Source organism: Schistocerca cancellata, chromosome 1 (assembly GCF_023864275.1).
Source record: "Schistocerca cancellata isolate TAMUIC-IGC-003103 chromosome 1, iqSchCanc2.1, whole genome shotgun sequence".
NCBI lineage: Eukaryota > Metazoa > Arthropoda > Insecta > Orthoptera > Acrididae > Schistocerca > Schistocerca cancellata.
Window position 1 is genome coordinate 366,355,270 of NC_064626.1, and position 24,720 is coordinate 366,379,989.

General features: G+C 43.8%; 1 protein-coding gene across 1 annotated transcript in view; it reads left to right on the top strand.

Moving 5' to 3' along the window:
• Window positions 1–24,720, top strand: part of LOC126174762 (uncharacterized) — a 77,448-nt gene that overhangs the window by 16,280 nt on the left and 36,448 nt on the right. Inside the window, exon 4 of the mRNA XM_049921097.1 lies at window positions 5,706–6,083. Coding sequence (XP_049777054.1) covers window positions 5,706–6,083 — 378 coding nt within the window. The remainder of the gene's footprint in view (window positions 1–5,705; window positions 6,084–24,720) is intronic.

Sequence of the window (24,720 nt, forward strand, 5' to 3'; positions counted from 1 at the left end):
AACTTCTGTGCCTCACTTCTAGACGTTACGAGCCGTCACCCCTGTCTTCTCGTGGTTACCACTAGAAGTTGATGTGATAACAGGAGAGATACCTGTATTGGCCTCTGCTACTCGATGAGATTTTGGAAGGAAAAAGTAACCACCTGTGTACTATCCCAGATTAAAGACAGCTACACAAGCAGAGCTAGCTGAGGCTAGGAGAGTCGTGAAATGTAAACATCAACATGACACTTACCGGGAATCGACCGTTACAGATTTGACACAACTGTCGTGACGCAGATTGAACTGTCTGTTCAGAAAACATTATGTTTCAAGGGTTAGTATCTCTTTTGTTTACCTTCCTCCGAGGTGGAGACCAAACCTGTTTCACACATTTACCAATGCAGTACGAACTATACACGGAGCGCTAATATCCTTAAGGTGTCTCCTCTAGGGCATGTCCCTTGTTTGTCGTTTTATGGTGAAAATGATATTAGGAATTGGCACCCCTGTGGCGCTTGGTGTGGACACGTTGACAGTTGCTATTTTTCCTTCGACGGCGTGAGCATCCCCCGCTTGTATGCCAGTACTCAGCATTCCTAAACCTAAAAGACGGCAGTGTTACGAATTTGCACTAGCGGAATCTAGCAAACATGCTGCCGCGGCAGGTCTAACACAACCATATCACCAGAAAGCTCGAAGTGGTCAGTCCGGCACCCAGGTCGTGTTGTCTAAGGATAAAAGCGGAACAACAGTGACAGCTTCTGTGGTTTTACTGTTTGCCCATCACTGTGGGCCAGCGCATCTAGTTTCGCCTCTCGGTTTCCTCCAAGTGGTGGCAGTTGTAAGCCACGACAGTATATCTTTGACAATGCAGATGTCATTTAACGGACAAACTTATGTTTTCTACTCATCTGTTTATTCTAAAGTGAAACATTTTGCATGAAGCATTATGTACATAATCAAGAATCTAACACTGTATTTTTCCAACCTCTGATCACAGAGGGTTCATTTGGTGGAGGAGACCAAACAGCGAGGCCATCGGTCTCATCGGCGTAGGGAAGAAAGCCGGCCTTGCCCTTTCAAAGGAACCATCCCGGCATTTGCGTGGACCGATTTAGGGAAATCACGGAAAATCTAAATCAGGATGGCCGGACGCGGGACTGAACCGTCGTCCTCCCGAATGCGAGTCCAGTGTGCTAACCACTGCGCCACCTCGCTCTGTCTTCTGGTCACAGAAATGGTCTCAGAACCGGTTTTGACTTCTTGAAAAATCAGCATCACATGGCCCTTTTAAAAACACTGGAAATAATGAAATACTAAGAAACTTTATAACAAACTTAATCAAACTTCCACCTACATCTACACGCATTTCAGAACGTTACGTAGTAGCTTTGTCACATACAACTGAGAACTGACGACACAGAGAGAGACGCTCACTGTCTGAACGTATTCTGATCGGTGAAACAGAAGACTACAGTTAATTGGGAAAAAGTATAGTTCTTGTACCTTTCAAAATTGTAACATTAACTTGAAAGTATTAATATAACTGATTCGCCTCGATGGACGATGGATCCACCACATTCAGAGCGGCTGCACATTTACGTCCGATATCTCTAAGCAGCGAGCATGAAGGACATGGAGAGGGACAGCGGATAGGTGGCATTCGGTGGGAATGTAGATCGGCCGAAAGGCGTGCCTAGATCATCCACGCAGTTGCGATAAATCCGGTGTCTCCGTGACGCAGTGGTTAACGCAACTACCCTATCAAGTGCAAGATCACGGGTCCGAACCCCTGCCCGGCACACATTTTCACTCTCCGCTGCTGATGCCGCACAGAGTCCTCGTGCAGCTGATATCTATAATCTCTTCCCTTTCCTTTTCTTTGTCCCCTGCCTTCCTTCAATTTACATAATCAAAATACAAAATTGATTTTGAGTCGGATATATTCGTCTCAAAGAAAATAACTGACCGAAATTAAGTAACTACTAGTGTACGTAATTCGACACTCACGTGAAGACACAGTTAGCAAGTGCAAACCGTCAGAAAATGAAATCCTAACAAAAGAGAAAAGAAAAAGACAGGGAAGACACACCATAACAGATTTTTGTTATTTTCATAACTGATGTGTCGTGGTTTTTAGTGAGGTTCTTCAAGTGTCTCTAAATGCACTCTTTATAAATGTAATGCTATCTAACAGGATGGCAATGTATCATTACATACGTCTTGTGGATTCACAAACATAGTGGAGAGCTGATCATCTAGAAGTGAATTTATACATACACTGAAGAGCCAAGGAAACTGGTGGTCCTGCGTTATATCGTGTAGGTCCACTGCGATCACGCAAAAGTGATGCAACACGACGTGGCATAGAATCGCGTAATATCTTAAGTAGTGCTGGAGGGAACTGACATCATGAATCTCAAATGACTGTCCATAAATCCATAAGAGTACGAGGGGTTGGAGATCTCTTCTGAACAGCACGTGCAAGGCATCCCCTGTACGCTAGATATTCTCAATAATATTCATGTCTGGAGAGATTGGTGGCCAGCGAGAGTGTTTAAACTCAGAAGAGTTCCTGAAGCCACTCTTTAGCAATTCTGGAATTGCCCAAGTCCTTCGGAATGCACAATGGACATGAATGGATGCAGCTGATCAAAAAGGGTGCTTCCGTACATGTCGTATCTAGACGTGTCACGGGGTCCCATACTACTCCAAATGCACACGCCCCACCACCATTACAGAGCCTCCACCAGATTGAAAATTCTCCTGTTGATATGCAGGATACCATGGATTCATGAGGTTGTCTCCATACCCGCACACGTCCTTCCGCTCGATACAATTTGAAACGAGACTCGTCCGACCAGGCAATATGTTTCCAGTCATCAATAGCCCAATGTCGGTGTTGACGGGCCCATGCGAGGCGTAAAGCTTTGTGTCGTGCAGTCGCCAAGGGTGGGCCTTCGGCTCCGAAAACCCGTATCGACGATGTTTCGTTGAATGATTCACAAGCTGATACTTTTTGATGGCCCAACATCTAAATCTGCAACAATTTGCTGAAGGCTTGCCCTTCTCTCATGTTGAACGATTCTCTTCAGTCGTCGTTGCTCCCGTTCTAACAGGACACTGGTGAAATGGTCGTACGGGAAAATACCCACTTCATCGTTACCTCGGAGATGATGTACCCCATCGTTCGTGCGCCGACTGTTAACACCACGTTCAAACTCACTTAAATCTTGACAACGTGCCATTGTAGCAGCAGTAACTCATCTAACAACTGCGCCAAACACGTGTTATCTTATGTAGGCATTGTCGACCGCAGCGCCGTATTCTGTTTACATATTTCTGTTCAAATGGCTCTGAGAACTATGGGACTTAACATCTATGGTCATCAGTCCCCTAGAACTTAGAACTACTTAAACCTAACTAACCTAAGGACATCACACATATCCATGCCCGAAGCAGGATTCGAACCTGCGACCGTAGCGCCTAGAACCGCTCGCCCACCCGGCCGGCAGTCATCATGAGGCAGAGAAACATATTTCTGTATTTGAATACGCGTGCGTATCTTTGGCGCTTCAGTGTATTTCTTCTATCGTAATCTTCCTCTTTTGTTTTTATTGATTAGCAAATGTTGGCGGGGAATATAGATGGCCGTGTGGTAAGTACTGAAATCCGCCCTCTGTGGGAGTCAAGAGGCCTGAAGAAAGCAATGCGTTAAAGATTAATGTTTCTTGTACATCCAATTAAACAACTTCAATATTGTACATCTGAGTAGCATCAACATAACCCAGCTTTATACTTACTGGCGGTTTATACGTTAGTAGCCACAGAATTAAAAAATATAAGTTCCATAATATGTACTTTTCCAGAAGACAGACAACTCACTACCACGTTTCTGATCATAGTTTGCCGACACTCTCGATGTAAGTTTCATTCTTTCACTGGCCACAGTGTTACAGAATAAATCGAGAAATTTAGTCTCAATTACGAGTCTCTTTAGGACAGTTTCACATAAAAGTTTTTAATTTGGCAACAAGGTCGTATAATGTGGATTAATCAAGAATTAGGGAGCACATTGCGGATTGGTTAAACGTAGTGAACAGTAATATTTCGAGCATATTTTAGTGTCGCAAGTTCAAAATATTTACATTTACCTATCGTTGTGGTCGTATTTATTTCGTAGATAGAAAGAATTTTAATATTTAAATGAGTTTAGTATTCGGATGAAATGCAAGCAGATTTTAAGTGCGGTCTTCTAGTGATTTTAATAATTAAACTAGCAACTCATCACCTTCATTGACCCAATACATTTTGTGCATGCTTCCTGTATGTCGTGTGATCAAATGTGTTTTTGTGAGAGCATACGTCTCTTTGTCATTCTGTGGGAAATATACTTATCCCCAAATGCTAATTTCTCGATTAATATATATGTTACATATAGATATTTGAAAGTGTATCCTAAGAACTATTGATTATTTATTAATACTAACCTGACCTATGGTAGCAGTTACAGATATGGTAAGAAAAAACGAGGATAATGGAATGTAGTCAAATTAAGTCGGGTGATGCTGAGGGAATCAGATTAGGAAATTAGACACTTAAAGTAGTAAAGGAGTTTTGCTATTGGGGAGCAAAATAACTGATGACGGTCGAAGTAGAGTGGGTATAAAATGTAGACTGGCAATGGCAAGAAAAGCGTTTCTGAATAAGAGAAATTTGTTAACATCGAGTATAGATTTACGTGTAAGGAAGTCGATTCTGAAAGTATTTGTATGGAGTGTAGCCATGTATGGAAGTGAAACATGGACGATAAATAGTTTGGACAAGAAGAGAATACAAGCTTTCGAAATGTGGTGCTATGGAAGAATGCTGAAGATTAGATGGGTAGATCACATAACTAATGAGGAGGTATTGAATAGAATTGGGGAGAAGAGGAGTTTGTGGCACAACTTGACAAGAAGAAGGGACCGGTTGGTAGGACATGTTCTGAGGCATCGGGGGATCACAAATTTAGCATTGGAGGGCAGCGTGGAGGGTAAAAATCGTAGAGGGAGACCAAGAGATGAAAACACTAAGCAGATTCAGAAGGATGTAGGTTGCAGGTAAGTACTGGGAGATGAAGAAGCTTGCACAGGACAGAGTAGCATGGAGAGCTGCATGAAACCAGTCTCAGGACTGAAGACCACAACAACAACAACAACAACAACAACAAGAATAATCAGAGCTCACACGGAAAGATTTAAGTGTTCGTTTTTCCCACTCACTGTTCGAGAGTGGAACGGTAGAGAAGTAGCTTTAAGGTGGTTCGATGAACTCTCTCCTAGGCATTTAATTGTGAATTACAGAGTAATCATGTAGATGTAGATGTATGATAGTTTTTTATTTATAGCGCTACAGACTGTAGCCGAGGGACCACTACAGTCGGAGGTTCGAATTCAGCCTCGGGCATGGATGTGTGTGATGTCCTTAGGTTAGTTAGGTTTAATTACTTCTAAGTTCTAGGCGACTGATGACCGCAGAAGTTAAGTCGCATAGTGCTCAGAGCCATTTTTTTATTTATGTTTCAGTTTACTTCCTGAATTTTATTTCAAGTAGCAAGCATTCAATAACAGAAAATTTAATGATTATATTTCAAAAATAAGCAATAGACATTTAAATACTTTCAGTTAAAACGTTTTTATTCCATTTCAATTTACAATGTAACTGTACCACTGTTCTTACAGGTGGCAGCAGCTCTGGGTCTACCTCTGGATCTATATCTGGCAATGTGGGCAGGGGGTCAAGTGGTACAGGAGGTGGAGCAGCCGGTGGGTATGGTGGAATCACTGGAGTGGGATCATCAGGAACAGGAGGCCTTGGAGGTGCCACAGGTGGTGCAGCAGCCACTGGAGGCAGTGCTGGATCCCAACCTGGTGGGTCTGGTCATGGTAGTGCTGGAGCAAGTGGTATAGGAGGTGGCTCTGGAACAGGAGGAATTGGGTTTGGTACCCATGCAGGAGCTGGTGGACAAGGAAATGTAGCTGGTGGTTCAGGTGGAAGTGGCGCTGGAGCTTTTGGACCTGGAGGAACTGGTTCTGGTACTTTTGGCAGTGGTGGATCAGGTACAGGAGGCTATGGCTCTCCTGGATCCGGAAATGTCGGAAGAGGAACTGGAACTGGAGGCAGTGTTGGTGCACCATCTGGTGGGTTTGTCACAGGTGGAGTTGCTAGTGGCTCAGGGATATCTGGAGGGCATGGTGGTGCAGGTGGCATTGGAGGTATTGGTGGAACTGGGTCAACTTCCAGTGGACATGGAAATGGAGCAGCTGGTCATGGAGCCCAAACTGGGTCTGCAGGCTTTGGTTCAGGTAGTTCATCTGGTGGAGCTGCTGGTGGATCAGATATATCTGGAGGGTATGGTGGTGTAGGTGGTGCAGGAGGTGTTAGTGGAACTGGGTCAACTTCCAGTGGACATGGAAGTGGAGCAGCTGGCCAGGGAGCCCAAACTGGGTCTGCTGGCTTTGGTGCAGGTAGCTCATCTGGTGGTGCTACAGGAGGTTATCGAGGCACTGGTGGTATTGCAGGTGGACCAGGATCTGGCAGCATTGGTCAAAGTGGTGCTGGCAGTGCTGGTGCAGGTGGTTCAGGAGCTTTTGGTGCATCTCAAGGAGGTTCCACTGGAACTGGTGGTGCCTTCAGTAATGGGGGCACAGGAGGTGCTGTGGGACATGGTGGTCCTGGAGGGGCTGGTCATGGTGTGGGCACTGGTGGAGCTGGTAGTGCTGGTGGAAGCCAGGGAGCTTACTCGGGAAGCTCTAGTGGTGGTTTCTCTGGAGCTAGTGGCCTGGGTGGAGTATCTGGTGCTGGTGCTGGCAATTTAGGACATGGTGCATTGGGTAATGTTGGTGGTGCTGGTGGTTCTCAGGGTCATAGTGCAGCTGGTAGCCATGGTGGAGTAGGAAGCTCTGGTGGTGGTGCTGGTAACTTTGGTACTGGTTCCATTGGAGGAGGTTCTGGAGCTTCTGGGTCTGGTGTGAATGGTGGTATATCTAGTAGTGGAGGTGCCGGAGGTTATGGCGGAAGTTCTAGGGTTGGAAGTGGTGCTGTCGGTGGAGGCAATCATGCTGGAGGTGCTGCTGTTGGCTCTGGGCACGGAGGTCTTTCCACTGGCTCCTCTGGACTCGGTGGCAGTGCTGGCTTAGGTTCTGGTTCCTTAGTCGGTGGTGGAGCAGGACAGTCGGGAACTGGCTCTTCGGCGGGAAGTTCGGCTGGATCCTCCTCTGGAAGCTCTGCTGGCGCTCTTAGTGGCTCTGGCGGCAGCTCTGGAGGCTCCAAAGCCAGTTCCGGCAGCTCTGCAGGTAGCGACGCCAGCGCTGGATCAGGCTCTGGTGCGTCTTCAGGCAGCAAGGCCAGCTCCAGCGCGAGCTCAGGAAGTGCTACGGGCAGAGATGGCCATGGCCGCAAGGGCGTCAAGGGATACCACGGGAGCCACCACTGACATGCAACACTGTTCGCGTCTGCACACAGATAATCTTGCTGAACTCTAGTATGTCGCAGTGTATGAACATTGTGTTCTGCCAAATTATACAGACATCCATCTGTGATCTACTATACTACATTACATTTCAACGCAATTTTCTTACTGTTCAGTGAGCCTGACTATAGGTTAACAGAAAATGTGCATTTTTTATTGCGTGAGTTGTGTGTAATAGTCAAGTGAATCGTTTATTATTACGCAGTGAATCCATTTGATAGTTAATTAACTTTTGTCATTTTGTGATACTCATGTATGAATGTTGTTTCTCAGTGAGTTTGAAAATATAGAACTGTTAACAAATGGATTTTTGTATCATTAGTTTCCTTCCAAATAATTTTCCGAAATTACTTCAAATTTATATATTCTGTTTGTATTTTTTTTATCAACAACTTACTACTAGTTATGAATAAGTTTTCTGGCACTCTGCAAAATTTTATCTAGCATTCTGGAAATACGCAAAAGTTGCTCTACCAAAAACGGAATGCTTCAATTAAAAATAAACTTGCCCGACAGAAACATGGCCATGAAAATCACTATATGGCATATTTTGTCGTATTTTGGCGGATTCTCCTACTGTGGTGGTAATACATAGTTTTCATTGTATCGTACAGGTGCACATTGCAGCCGATCCCAGTCAGGTGTTTCGCACGCTCTCTCTCGGAAAATCGCTGTATATGCCAAACGTGGCTGACAGCAGCAACGTGGTACCGGAAAGACTTTAAAATAGAAAAACCTTTGAGATGCCGTTTTTGAGCAAACGCTAAGAAAGGGAAAGCTGTTCCCGGAGAAACAGCATCCAACAACATGTGAATGCCATAACGACCTACAGAATTGCAATGTTGCTGTCTGTATGAACAGTTCTCACAAAGCTATCGACTCAGACCATATGACTCGTAATAAACGCAACCTATCACTAAAGATAAGCACATAAGCCACTAACTCGAACAGAACTGTACTAAGAAAAGCACCAGTGAAACGAATGATCTTGATGGACAGTGATACATAAGATCATTTCGCCGTGTGCCTGATACGAACTAAATAGCTTACGTCTGTTCCATACCCTGTTTATTTTGTTTTAAAGATCGAGCTGTCGGTCGGAATAGCTGCTTTAAAACTGTGTGTAAAAAGCTAAACTTGAAAGTGAATCGAATATGAAGATCTGACTACATCTCGTTTTACTTGAGCGACTGTCTGGTCACGCTCGACTGTTCACAGTGCGTGCGCGTCACACACCAGCGTGTGAATTAGCCGCTGGCCACGTCAGAAGTGAGGCGATGAGATCTGAGACTCACTGATTGTGCCGAGTATAGAATTTAAAAAATCTTTCGTGTGTTGAAAACAGAGGAAAAACAACGGACGACAGCGTTGTTGCTAACATCGGAAGTTAAGCAATTCTCGCCTCGATCACTCATTGAAACAGAAGTTGTGCTTTTGTCTCGTTTTAATCTTTATTATATTGTTTGGTGCGTTTCCGTGACAAGCAACATACGCCGCATGGGGACTTGGTCTTTTTCTTACGAGTTTTCTCTGACAGAAGAAATCAAATACTGAAAGCATAAGCTATTTATATTTCACGATCCCTGGAAAAAGGTTACAGTATCCATAAATAATAATGTAAAAAGATAAAAACGTTTTTTAGTGAAAATTGTTTGAGCAGTGACAAAGTCAAATGTTGAGGAAGAACCTGGTTTAGAAAGTTGTTTGGACCTTAAACGTAAAAAAGAACACAAAAGGTAAAGTAAGAAGCCACAATGCAATGCCTTCTAAATAACGTTTGACGTAGTTGTATGCATTTACATCCTCGAGCAAATATATATTTAAACAAAATTATTCTATTCTTTCCGTTTTCTTCGTTGTAGAGAGTTTACCATCGATTATGAATTTCGCTTTAGTCTTCAATAAAACCCGTTATCATAACTAGTGTCTTAATAATTATGTTACCATATACCGACTTTTTGTTATAAGAGCAGCAGATATGTAGGCCAGATGAGTTTGGTTAGAAAATTCAGCATGTTATGACTTCAGTGGAGTGAAAATGACGAAATTTTTAAATGCTAAATCTCACCTTTGGCAGAAGCATCAAAAACAATGTATCTTTTTTTGTACACAACTTATTGGTTTCCAAAAGATCGACAAGATATTTTGATATCACATAGTTTGCTGCTCACTTCATCCACGCAAAAAGATAAAGACACATATTATAAAATAAATCAATTTCTTAAGAACGCTTACAGGTGCAGAAATACAGCAGTTGTAAGCAGTAGAGCTGCAGTCAACAAAAATTATTTCTAATATCTTTTATATTTTTTACAAGAGAGTAGAAAAAATAAATTCAAGAAAAAATCTTTCAGGACTGACTTCTGTTTCTTTCACAAACTACATTCTTTGGTTCAGATGTTGCACAGAAATCCCTGTGCTGCTAACTAAAAAATGGCAACATCGCCATCAGGTTTTCCGGTTTGGTAAGTGACGAACATAGCTGGTCTTCCATAAGAATTACGGAACGACATACGCCAGCCATGGTCTTTCCTCTTATTCTCAGTAAGAAAAATTAATAGCTTTTTGTGACGAATGAGTGTGAGACACTTAGATCATACAGCATATGGAGCTCTTACACCCCTGCATTGACAATGTTCCAACAGCATATTTCAAATCAAATCAAATCAGAAACTTGTATGTTATCCACTCAAACCATCCCAGGTTAAACGCAGGAGTCTTTCAAGCACTGCACTTCGAGCTCCGGAGGGAAGAACTGCTTCGCACACAGACCAAGCACCAGCAACTAATAAATATTTGGAAGATTTTCCCATGATTTGGCATTTTAAACAAGTCTGGAAACATGCAACACAGTACTGAGAATACAACAGCAATGAAAAAGCTTTTTGCGAAAACGTGCAGCTTAGAAAAATTGACATTTCCACTCTTCGTTTGCTGACGAATGGCTTGCTATTCACATCTAGCTGTTAGCAGTAGCAATACCAACGCTTTTTACACAATGTGCGCTACCACGGGGGTAGGGGAGGGGGGTACTTTATGCCCACCACAAAAGAAACAAAAAAAACGCATTAACTGCTGTTAACTTATAGCGATAGGTTGTTGTTGTGGTTTTCAGTCCTGAGACTGGTTTGATGCAGCTCTCCATGCTACTCTATCTTGTGCAAGCTTAATTTCCCAGTACGTATTGCAGCCTACATCCTTCTGAATCTGCTTAGTGTATTCATCTCTTGGTCTCCCTCTACGATTTTTACCCTCCACGCTGCCCTCCTCGATGTCTCAGAACATTTCCTACCACCCGATCCCTTCTTCTAGTCAAGTTGTGCCACAAGCTCCTCTTCTCCCCAATTCTATTCAATAGCTCCTCATTACTTATGTGATCCATCCATCTAATCTTCAGCATTCCTCTGTAGCACCACATTTCGAAAGCTTCTATTCTCTTCCTGTCTGAACTATTTATCGTCCACGTTTTACTTCTTTACATGGCTACGCTCCATACAAATACTTTCAGAAACGACTTCCTGCGATAGGTACTGCTGTGTAATTAGGGTCTAGAAGCTGAAAATATCCTTTAGCAAATTGCTTTTGATGCTTCAGTTGAACGATGATGCAAATGTGTACAAATGAATGAGGACTATGTTGAACGGTTGTGTTGTGTAGAGGAAATTTGTGGTAAGGTCTTATGGGACCAAACTGCTGAAGTCACCGGTCCCTAAGCTTACACATTCCTGAATCTAACTTAAACTACGGAAAACACACACTCATGCCCGATGGACGATTCAAACCTCGGACGGGGGAACCACACGGACCGTGACAAGGCGGCTAAGGCCGCGCGGCTACCCCGCTCGGATGTGTAGCGGACAATTGAGCTAATATCTGTAACAATTCAGCTGTTATATCTTCAGTATTAAAATTTTATATGACAGACGTAGAATTACTTTTTGATCCACGCTCGGAAGACTATCGAAATAAAGGGATTGACAGACGAAATTAAAATTAAAGAATGAATACTCCTTTTGCAACATTAAAACTGTCTAAAATGTCACATCTTCAGATGTACGTCATTGTTGATACAGTGGTGTTGGACGACATCGATAATACTCCATGCATGTATGGCACGGCGCAAACAGCTTCTGGTCCTTGATTCCGTCAAGGAAATGCTATCGCACAGGAACGGGTAGCACTATCTGCCGCACAGAATCTCTCTGTATGCAAATGATGCTACATTCACTTAAGTGGGAGCTCGACTCGCGGCTACTTACGCGAGCGGTTCGTAGCTTCCTGTTTCTCTCACGGAACTAGCAACGAAGAGGTCGGGAGTAGGTCGCCCTAAGCGTTTAACACGTTTTCTGGAAGTCTTGGAAAGACAAATTATTCCAAATATGTACATAGTTCGTGTGAAACGCGGCGTGCTTCATGCCTACACGACATATCGCAGACGACGGGTAGAGTCCGTCTTCCTGGATTTCAGAAAGGCTTTGGGCGCGGTACCACATCGTTAACTACTAACCAAGACACGACCATACTGAATGCCTTGGCAAATATACGATTTAAGACAAATTTACTTACTCGGGGAATGAGCTTTATGGAGCAGACACAGGAAGTCTGTATCACCATCCTGTGCATAAGTCTAGTGGAGATGGTTATTCATTGCTTTCCTCCGACCTGTTATGAAGTGTCAGTTGCGTATCTGTCTCGTGTGGAAGGCTGCGAAGAGTGCATGTATTGTGTAACGTTGTTATGGATTGACAAAAGCCGGTCGCGGTGGTCTTGCGGTTCTGGCGCTGCAGTCCGGAACCGCGGGACTGCTACGGTCGCAGGTTCGAATCCTGCCTCGGGCATGGGTGTGTGTGATGTCCTTAGGTTAGTTAGGTTTAAGTAGTTCTAAGTTCTAGGGGACTTATGACGTAAGATGTTGAGTCCCATAGCGCTCAGAGCCATTTGAACAATTTTTTTTTGATTGACAAAATGAGATGATGAAACTCGGTGTAGGCAGATAGCCTACTCCTCTCGACTAGCGCCGAGGGGAGTGGCAAATTTAACGTCTCCATCCAGTGGACGAAGCACCATCAACAATATCACATTTCGTCACTTCATGAAATACTGCAGAGAGGTTTGGAATTTCGGAATGTGATAGAGGACATTGGAGCAAGGACTGGTGATCAGGAACTTCACGCCACCACCTCTCCTCCTCTTGTCGGCCGAATACTGCAAGTGAAAATTTTCCACCAGCAGGATTCGAAACGGCTTAGCCCCGAGTCGAGCGATACTGCACATGTGTTCTAAAGCCGTCCCCACGTTGTACGCAAGCCAGACTTCTTGTCCGTCGCGGTTGAAACACGCTTTGAAACGACTTGTTACACCTCACAGAACGCAGTTTGCGACCATACCACTCTCAAATGGCAGTTGTCGGCTGCCTCTAGCACACTAATTACACAATTTTTCTTACGAAAATGGACGCGCATAAAATAGTTCCCTGTTAGCTATCGTCGAAGTACGTTGGAAGAACTGCGAATAAGATTTTGGTCTAGTCGATGACTTGAAAAGTGAATTGCTAGTAGAGAAACACTACGTATGCTGCGTAATGGTCTGATATGCATACTGATAGAAGTTATTCGTAACTCAGTTGAATCTCCATCACATTTTCGTTTTAGATTAAATATAGTTAAATTGCAGCATCTAATGTCAGTTTTCGCATCTGTAACATCCATATTCTCTATTTTGCATTGACTACATCACTTTGAAGTAAGGTGCTTTGTCACATAGATTTCAAGCTCGAGTTTCGTATTGCAATTTCTTTCAAATGAAAGGGGAGATTTTCTCAAAGCTACTCACCATCACTGAGAAAGAAAAATAAAAACATGAGGCAGTCCATAAATACAAAACAGGTTTGTATCTTTTACATAAAGTTTAAATAGTAGTAGCTTCCAGGTTGTAACTTCTATTTACTTTCTGACAGACTCGCAGTTACGTTAATATTTCTAGCCGCTGGGGAAGCGTTTCAGTCATTGGCCTATGCAGAAAGAATTGCAGCAAATACATTATTTATAATAAAAATTACATCGATTACTGCAGATAATACTTTTATTCAAAAATGGTTCAGACGGTTCTGACACTATGGGACTTAACATGTCATCAGTCCCCTAGAACTTAGAACTATTTAAACCTAACTAACCTAAGGACATCACACACATCCATGCCCGAGGCAGGATTCCAATTTGCCACCGTAGTGGTCGAGCGGTTCCACACTGAAGCGCCTAGAACAGCACGGCCACACCGGCCGGTATACTTTTATTCAATTAATAAAAATGTTCCAGGATCTTTTATAAAACAAGAGGTGAAAAAATTGTAAATAGCTAAATATGTGCCTGCTTCTTATGTTATTATAGTTTACACCACTATCAATGATTGAACAGTTTCACGACTACAGAGGGGCCTAAGTTATATGGTATACAATGTCTAAAGGTTGGAACTGCAAACGCCATTATTTGACATTTAACTATGACAAATTGTACCAGGTACGACTCGCTTTTCCTTAATCATCATACTGTAATAGAACTGAAACGGAATACTTTGATAGGACGGTAGTTATAGCATTGAAAACATCCAATACGAAAAGCCTTTTAACTATCAAGAAGTAGTTCCCTGTCCTTTTATTATTATAAATGGTGCCTAAAACGACGTTTTCGGGAGAAACAGCTTATATTCACGCCAAGCACACTAGGATACAAAACTTACCACACGCAATGCTCAACTCAGTTTCGCTTAATAGAGTACAGCGGGGCTATAAGAATAATTTCCAATTACATCGAATTTTTTCCGGAAAATTATTAACTAAATTTGCGTTTTAGGAATTTAGTATTACTTCTGTGGGTATACCTATCCTATTGGTGAAATGTGGTTGTAAACTACTGTCAGACGTTTACGTTATGCTGTTATTCGAACTGATCTCCCGATTGGACAAAAGCACATTTCAGTGGGGCTATTCGCTTAGTGGTCGGGAATATGTGAATAATGTAAATTATGGGCGAAGACACAATTAAATTACGTGGAAAGTTAACTGATAATACGCTAATTTCTGTTTAATGCTCAGTACATCTAATAATACAATAATAAGTACAATAATAACGACCGAGCCGCTAGTTATAAGCGATAATCATTAATATCTTTAACAGTGGAATACATGTACCGGTACTATTGTTGCCAGGACTACAGGATAGACCACTTTCAGAAATGGTAGTATGGGACAAAATAAGAAAAAAAAAGTTTTGTGAACGTGGGCTCTAAATCGCATGCCTGAAGAGGTATGAGGACTTGTTCATCTGCTATAATGTGAAACACGTCTCTTCTATCGAAGAGGTGCTCGTAGGTCTTAAGGTATGCGTTTTAGAGGACATATTTCCTGGACATTTTTTCTTGTTCTGGTACATACTACCACCTCTCAGAGTCACCTACCTACAATCGTAGCAATAATGGTGTCTTTATACACGACTTTCCAGCGTCTGTGTTATTCCGAACTACGATGCAACGTTCCTTTGGGCATGTATGCATGTCCATAGGAACAGGCAGTGCGCCGCTTACAGCCGTTACGAAATATGTGAAATGAGTTCGCCATTGCGGCTATGGACAACCATCAGCTTTATAATGGAACGATGACAATGAAAATTTGTGCCGAACCGCGGATTTCCCGCTTTTCACGAGCGATCGCCTTGCCATTGGGCTATCCGATCACGACTCATGGTGAGACTAGGCTTCCATACGTCGTTTCCATGTGTCTACAACCTGTACTCGTACATCCATTATGTATGTTCCCGTACAGGCGAGACATTTTACTTGAAAGTCGCTTGCCCGGTGTCGGCGGATAAATACTACATTGCACTGCCTGTGTTATTCCGAATTACGACGCAGTGTTCCTTTCGACATGCCCACAACAGTCTGCTTTCCGCAGTCGTGCGGCTCGGGTGTCTACTTCCGTCCCTGCGGCGGAGCTTCGCGCGCACGCGGTTGCTTACTTCTACATCTACATCTACATCCATACTCCGCAAGCCACCTGACGGTGTGTGGCGGAGGGTACCTTCAGTACCTCTATCGGTTCTCCCTTCTATTCCAGTCTCGTATTGTTCGTGGAAAGAAGGATTGTCGGTATGCCTCTGTGTAGGCTCTAATCTCTCTGATTTTATCCTCATGGTCTCTTCGCGAGATATACGTAGGAGGGAGCAATATACTGCTTGACTCTTCGGTGAAGGTATGTTCTCGAAACTTTGACAAAAGCCCGTACCGAGCTACTGAGCGTCTCTCCTGCAGAGTCTTCCACTGGAGTTTATCTATCATCTCCGTAACGCTTTCGCGATTACTAAATGATCCTGTAACGAAGCGCGCTGCTCTCCGTTGGATCTTCTCTATGTCTTGTATCAACCCTATCTGGTACGGACCCCACACTGCTGAGCAGTATTCAAGCAGTGGGCGAACAAGCGTACTGTAACCTACTTCCTTTGTTTTCGGATTGCATTTCCTTAGGATTCTTCCAATGAAACTCAGTCTGGCATCTGCTTTACCGACAATCAACATTATATGATCATTCCATTTTAAATCACTCCTAATGCCTACTCCCAGATAATTTATGGTATTAACTGCTTCCAGTTGCTGACCTGCTATTTTGTAGCTAAATGATAAAGGATCTATCTTTCTGTGTATTCGCAGCACATTACACTTGTCTACATTGAGATTCAGTTGCCATTCCCTGCACCATGCGTCAATTCGCTGCAGATCCTCCTGCATTTCAGTACAATTTTCCATTGTTACAACCTCTCGATACACCACAGCATCATCTGCAAAAAGCCTCAGTGAACTTCCGATGTCATCCACCAGGTCATTTATGTATATTGTGAATAGCAACGGTCCTATGACACTCCCCTGCGGCACACCTGAAATTACTCTTACTTCGGAAGACTTCTCTCCATTGAGAATAACATGCTGCGTCCTGTTATCTAGGAACTCCTCAATCCAATCACACAATTGGTCTGATAGTCCATATGCTCTTACTTTGTTCAATAAACGACTGTGGGGAACTGTATCGAACGCCTTGCTGAAGTCAAGAAACACGGCATCTACCTGTGAACCCGTGTCTATGGCCCTCTGAGTCTCGTGGACGAATAGCGCGAGCTGGGTTTCACATGACCGTCTTTTTCGAAACCCATGCTGATTCCTACAGTGATAGTCTTTGCTAATGCTTGCATTTTACATCTCGAATGGATCATTCGTAACGACAGACTACCATCAAGATCAGCTTCAATAATGAATTTGTGCGATCGGAGGCATTTAAAGAGGAACGATTTATACGCGAAGAAATTAAAATTGCACCGTAAGATACAATTGGAATCCATTCTCTATCACAAGGGTCGTGATATGCGTCTAACTGATCAGTGACACGCTTTGTGACAAGATCGTACGCGACCACAAAGGTGGACTTAAATTTAAGTCGTATTGATCATGCGAGGCTTGGATTAACAAATGTCAGAGTATCTGAGCTAGCATTTGAGATTCCGGCTGACATCGTGATTGCCGCGTTACAGCCCTATGGCAGGGTAATCAGCTACATAGCAGAAAAGTAGAGAACCTTTATCACGTACTCGGTACTTAATTGTGTGCGACAATTAGCGATCGAGTTAGCAAAACATGTGCCGTCTTATCTCACTATTGGAAGCTGCAGAGCGATTCACTTACGATGGTCAGCCGAAAACTTGCTCCAGTTGTGGTCAGGAAGTCCGCGCCCGCTCGGCGTGTCTCCAACGGAGAATTGTATAAGTACCAACAGGTGAGGCTGTAGCAACACCAACGGCGACATCCCTCCCTCACACATAAGCAAACGTGTTCTGGAAAGACGTCTCACTGAACAGTGGGATCACGCAGCAGGTGCACAGTCCCGTCGAAAAGCCGACGCCGGATGACGACATGAGCCTGGTGGTGGCGGCAACGCCCCCCCCCCCCCCCCCCCCACCGAGTAGCACCGACCGATTCCTACAATACAGAAAGAAAGTGGTCATCGACAGTCGAATAGTGCCAACGCTTGTTTTCGTCTCAGACTGCAGTGACGACAGAGACACTCGCCCACATTCGGATAGAGAAACGCAAACACATAAGCAACGATCCCCGAAACAGAACAAGAAACGATGTCTCATCCCGTCAGATGACTGCTTAATACATACGTAGGGCGAGGATCAAGAAGTGACCTTGGAAGAGGTCACCTTACAGAGGGTACCGAGACTTCACATACCGAATACCACAGTTTCGACAGCAGTATTCGTCAAGAGCGACCTGGAAAGTTCGACAGCGCACAGCTATCAGCTGTCCGCTGTCAATCCAAGGTAGCAGAAGACGCGACACGGAGGGACGGGGTTGGAAAGACTCGGCTTGCGGCAAACTTATTCCAAGCAGGCTGGGGTGATGATTGTGAAGGGGACCCACGAGGTCGCAACAGGCGACACGGCGGGGGCGACGCCACTCTAATGTTAGAAATATAACCGACGACGGCGGACAGGACGGAACCACATAGCGGATCAGTACAACAACAGATGTCGCAAGTTCCCATGGCCGATACGCATATGACGGAACGAAGACAAGCATATCGGCTTGGCTCTATCAATACCATATGAACGCAGATTAATATGTCCGTACTCAAAAATATGTTAAAAGCGGCGGACATCGTCCTCCTCCTCTTACAAGAAGTATACGCAGATGAATTTCCTGTCATTTGCGGGTACGGCTCCTTGTACCTACCGTCGGCGCGGGAAAAGCAGTGACAATTCTTGATATACGACTCATCAACATCTACCCATTGGCCGGTACAGACAGGGAACGAGAGCGTTCCCGCTTGTTCACACAAGTATCGCTATAGAGCTCCAGCCTCTGCAGTTTGGTTACCTGTAATCGGTGGCAATGCTGCAGTTTTCTTTTCCACGTCGTTGGATGTCAAATAGTAATGGGATACAGAGAGATGTGAATTGTATCGTGCAGTCGTACATGAAAGAATGACTATATAGATGTCGTCTTATATTGATAATTCAATCGTCTGAAAGATAATGCCCTCTTGCACGACAATTTATAATTTTAATATGATGAGTGCTCTCAAACTATACCGATTTTTCTCATAAAACTAAAAGAAACTGGACTGCATCTATTATTGTGGAAAAAGGATATTTGTTATTGTCACAGCTGAGATTTTTTAATAGATACACGCTTGTAAGATATGCATTGACATTAACTGCAGCTATTGCATGAAATGTCTTCCCCCGAAAAATGGTGAGCGCTTGTGGAGCAGGATGCAGACTGCGAGGGGGGCATGTCTCATAGGCTCCCAGAGATGCCATTGTAGAAATGCAACACACGTTCGGGGTAGCTGTCATTTATCTGAGTTTGTTCTGTGGCCCGCCGGCGTCGTGGCCTGTAGTGTATAGGTAGCTTTCGTAGACAGTGATAGCACTGACCACCTGGACTGCCTCGTGCTCTGCTGGGGAGGCTGCTCGAAGGCACTGCCTGCTGGGGTGGGTTGTACAGCTGCATGCAGAGGTCGTAGCAGCTACCTGTTTACCAAGAAGCGGACATTTGAAAAAGTGTTGAATGTTTTATGGATTTTCATTCTTGTTACAGGGGGAGGGAGGTTGGGGGAATCTTTCCGAGAAGTACGTTTAACGGATTACAGGAAGCATCCTGTTCTGTTTGTCCATCTGTGACTTGACTTCCACAGACTAAAGACTGTATATCACCGCCACCAGACGGATCTCTTTGTGGACCATTACTGGCAGGATAAACAGGCGTGAATCCATACTTACGGTGAGGAGAAGGAGGGATGAGGCGCGATGAGTGGCAGGGGGGGAGGGGGGGGTAAGACTGTTTCTAAGCTTGTTATTCCTGTCTGTACAGGATAGCACATGTGTAACTGCCCCCCCCTCTCACCTGTCGTGATCTTTTGGAGCTGGTTTTTGTGGTAGTTGTGCTATTACGATGATTTTGTCAATTCTCAGTACATGTGTTAGATTATGACTCTTTGTTTATGACTGCTGGTTTTTTTTTCACAACAGTTTCGATGTGTAATTAGAACAGTGAAGTATTTTGCATCAGTTGTGATAGCGTGTATTGGTCCTGCCGAATTTCGAGCTGTGGGGCTGCATGGTGATTGTCGAGCAATGCAGCGGGAGGCATCTGTAACGAACTCTGACGTCAAATAGCTATAGACACAGTCGTCAGCTGTACGCTTATTAAATTCCTATCTGGGCAACACCAACGTCTTGTCAGTTGAAGAGATTTCCTGCCACAAACAATGATAGTACCTTCTCCTCCATCCTTCTTCCCGCCAGCTTGTAGTTGAAGGCATCATCCTGTGTAGGGTTTGAATACGTTTGCCACCAGTGTCGTGAATTTTTCGTAGCAGGATAACAGCAGTTGTATGACATCGTCAGTTTTTGAGATATAATGCGATTTTCGGGGCTCCTTGTTTAACGTTACGCATGTACATGTGTAATTAGGTCTGATATTTATGTTTACTATGTAATTAGGACCAATATTTACTTCAGTTTCCCATCCAAAATAAATAAAGTGTACGAACCTAACCTTCCGCTCCTGCATCTGGACACTTTCGCAGTGTTGGGGGGTGCACTTGGGCTTTCGGCCCAGGAGAAGTGAGGTTCGAGTCCAGAAAGGGCAGCTTCATATTGAATTTCCAGTCAATTCCCGTGTTGAGGATGGTGTGCAACGTCAGAAAAGCACTGAGACATAGAAATTTCCGTTATTTATGAAACTTCCATCTTTTTTTATTCCCACCAAAAATTCGTAATTCCCGCCAGTAGGACATGTGTGGGTGGGGTGGCTAGAGTAGGGGAGGGGGAGCGGACTTCTACGCACGTGCCACCTCGAGAAAACTCGTGACGTCATATGGTGTTAGGAGCGGGGGTGTAATTAATTGATCAATTTAATTTGTATAATTAATCTGATATCAATTTGACATCAAAAGTGCACCAGTAAAGCCATCATCCCACTACCGATGTTTCCTGCATGGTCGTAGCTACAGCTACTGGTGGACTATTTCTGCAGTGTAGCGTAACCATTTTGTGTACTCGTGTCCACACATCAACTAAGCATTAATGAGTTGCTCTTGCCACACATACTTGGAGGTACCAACCAACCTAAAAACATAAGACTTGTAATAGCTGTAATTATTAGTCTGCAAATGATGCATGTACTAATGCAGTATTCTTCAGTACACTGTCCACAGTCACCAATAGAAAAATCTGCAGTTATAGCCGATGCACCCCGTATTTCAGAAACAACATGCGCTCCATGCACACACTATCTGATCGAAAGGGTGTGGACACCCATTACTGGCCATTAATATGGGATGTATCCACCTGTCACCTTTATCACGGTTGAAACTCTACTGTGAGCACTTTAAATAAGATGTCTGAATGTCTGTCGAGGAATGACAACCCATTCTTCCACAGGAGCCGAGACCACAGAAGGAAGTGATGTTCGACGCTAGAGTCCAAATAGAAGTCGCCGTTCCAACTTGTCCCACAGATCCGCCACTGAATTCAGGTCGGGACACTGCGTAGGCCAGTCTGTTTCAGGAATTGATATTCCACAAAACATTACCAAACAGAAGCTGCTTTGTGACAAGCTACATTGTCACTTGAAACAACACCGTCTCCGAACTGATTCTCTACTACTGAGCGAGATAGCGCAGTGGTTAGCAGACTGAACTAGATTCGGAAAGACAACGGTTCAAAACCGTGTCCAGGCATCCTGGTTTACGTTTTCCGTTATTTCCCTAAATCGCTTGCGGGAAATGCCGGAATGGCTCCTTTGAAAGGACTTGACCGATTTCCTTCCCTGTCATTTCTTAATCCGAATTTGTATTCCGTCTCAAATGATGTAGCTGTCAACAGGATGTTAAACATAAATATTCCTTTCTTGTGTCCCTGCTGCACGCAGTACACGACGCTTAAGTGGAATAAGGGGGTCATACACCAACCACGCAAAATATCCCCGTACTGTCATAGCACTTCCTCTTTGCTCCTGTGCTGGCAGTACACGGTGTGGCTGCTAACATTCTCCATGCATTCGCTAGGGCGAAACTCTTCCTTCGGATTCCCAAAGCATACAGTGTAATTCATCACACCCAGTGACTCGTTTCCAGTCATCCACTGTCCAGTGCCGTTGCTGTTCGTACCCCTTGAAACGCCGCTTATCGTTAACTACAGATATGTAGCCATTCTTTAAAAATTGCTAAGTAAAGCCACTGAGTTAGCAGCATTGCTGGTAGCACTTTGGAACTCAAGAGTGACTCCTTCCTCTGTTTCCACGCGACTGTTTTACAATCATCTTTAGTAACGCTCCAAAGTACTTATCCGTCACTGCAAGAAGTCTACCTGGTCTTGGTTTCGCTATGGTTGTTCCTTCGAGTTTCCGCTTCACAAACACATCACTAAGAGTCGATTTGGGCAGCTTTCGAAGAGTTGAAACGTCCCTGATGGATCTGTTATTCAGGTCACATCCAGTGGCTACTGTACGTTCGAACTCACTGAGCTCGCTTCCCGTGCACGGGGTCCCGGGTTAGATTCCCGGCGGGGTCAGAGATTTTCACCTGCCTCGAGATGACTGGGTGTATGTGTTGTCCTCATCATTTCATCATCATTCATGCAAGTGGTGATATTAGACGGAGTAAAGGTTGGGAATTTGTACGGGCGCTGATAACCGTGCAGTTGAGCACTCCACAAACCAGACATCATCACCATCTTCTGACCGACCCATTCTGCTGTCACTGCATCTCTGCTGACAACACTGAGCTCCCAGCCTCCTTTTATACAGGTGAGCCGGCCTCTTGTGGCATCTAGTGGTCAGTTCTGCATTAAACATTTGTGTCCAGATACTTTTGACCAGATAGTGTACTATTTCTGACCTAATTTTGGTGTATTTCCCCAATGTAGCGAACGGCATTAAAAGCAACTACTTTCCTACGACGTAGTAATTTAAATTTCTTTGTTCTTATTCACATCACATCTTAATGTACTGATCCTGCACGACGTGTTGGCAGCCATTCTCAGCGTCTGCGGTTTCTGCCTTCGCGGAAAGGTGAAGCGATCGTTTTCTCATTCATCTTCGTGCGATCATCGAAGTCGTGGGATTTCCGCGTGAGGGCCCTTGCGTCTTCTGTACTTTCCTTGGTAATTGGACGCTAGCATTCAACACACTACATGTCGACAGGCACATAAAAGACATGACTAAACAACTTAAGGGCCGTTTGTCTTACGAAATATCCGTACCTATGATACGGAAAGCATCACAGCTAACACCAATACGCAAGAAAGACAATAGTAATAATCCGTTGAACTATTTGTCGGTATGAATGACATCCGTTTTTTGGAACACTCATTCTTGAACATTTACTTCATCTTTTCTGTTGAAGGAATTTCGGAAAACCGTGTTTAGTAACTCTTGCTTTAGAGGCTCTGTCAACGGTAATATTACCATTGCTACAGCGCAGCGAAGGTATTGGCTGTGCCTTGCCACTGGTATATTTTTACATACGACCAGAATCTCTTTGGATTGTCTACCAGATTTCGAGACACAGTTTCACTGTGGAAACTACCAGAAGCATCTCGCATCGAAGACGACGATAAATTTCGAGCTTCAGTGAAACTTCGCCAAACTTCAAAATTTGGCATGATTTTTTCGTAACTTCCACAACATGGTTGTCACCTGTTTAATGTACCCTTGGGTATTAGTAACATCTCCTATTAATTTCTTTGGTAAATGTCTCTCAACTGCTGTCGATACTTTTTCTTTGAATTGAAGCCACGGCTGGTCTACGCTTATATAGTCAGTTTAGAAGGAGTGGAGACTTTCTTTTAGGAAGGCGTCAAGTGAATTTTTATCCGATTTCTTAAACAGATGTCTTTTGTGTTTAATTTAGGTGGATTTGGAGGTTACGTTATTCAGTCATGCTGCAACGACCTCACAGTCACTAATCTCTGCGTCCGTCATGATGCTCCCTATTTACTCAGGCTTATTTGTTTCAAAGATGCCAATCATATTTCCATAACCATTTACATTTCGAGTGTGCTCGTGATCTAATTTCTCAATATAATTTTCGAGCAAAGCATTCAGTACTAATTTCGAACGACATTTTATACCTCCCACCGGCTTTGAACATGCATTTTCGGAAAAATGTCGAAGATAGATGATTATCTTAAATTAGAACCGTCATACAAAAATAATGCAGAGAAAGCGATTCAAACACTGCGTTTCATTGGCCGAAGATTTAGAATATGCAACACACATACTACGCTTGTCCATACTCTTTTAGACACTGCTAAGCGGTATGCGAACTTTACCGACAGCATTGATGCATTTCTTAGACGGCCAGTTCGTTTTGCATTATCAGGAAATAGGAGATAAATGTGTTCCAGCTATGATAATCTAGTAGGGACGGCAATCTTTTTTTTTTTTTTTTAAAAAAAAGAGTTGCTTCTTGGGGTGCTATATTCTCGCCAACTTTCTCGTCCGAATGCGAAAATATTTTGTCAAGTTCCACCTACATAGACAGAAATGAACACCGTAATAAAATAAGAGAAATCAAAGTTGGCAAGGGGAGGATTATGTGAAAATTCTTCCCACCCACTCTTCTAGAGCCGGCCGCTGCTGCTACGGTCGCAGGTTCGAATCGTGCCTCGGGAATGGATGTTTATGATGTCCTTAGGTTAGTCAGGTTTACGTAGTTCTAACTTCTAGGGGACTTATGACCTCAGATGTCCTATACTGCTTAGAGCCACTCTTCTAGACCAGAAAATCGAGAAATTGCTCTAACACACTGCCAAGCACTGAAGTGTGATTTGGAGAGAAGGTCTGTAAAAGTGGAGAGAGAGAGAGGAGGGAATAGAGAGAGAGAGGAGAGAGAGAGAGAGAGAGAGAGAGAGAGAGAGAGAGAGAAGAAGCAGGGTTAAGAGGAATGACGTCGGGACAGACATAATATCGTGGGACTCTCTACCCGTTTTGTATTATCGCGAAATAGGGGAGATAGTGTCACAGACATGATACATGAATTGGATTGGCATTCATTAAAACAAAGGCGTTTTTCGTTGCGATGGGATTTTCTCATGAAATTTCAATCACCAGTTTTCACTTCCGATTGCGAAAACATTCTGTTGCCACCCACCTACATAGGGAGAAATGATCAT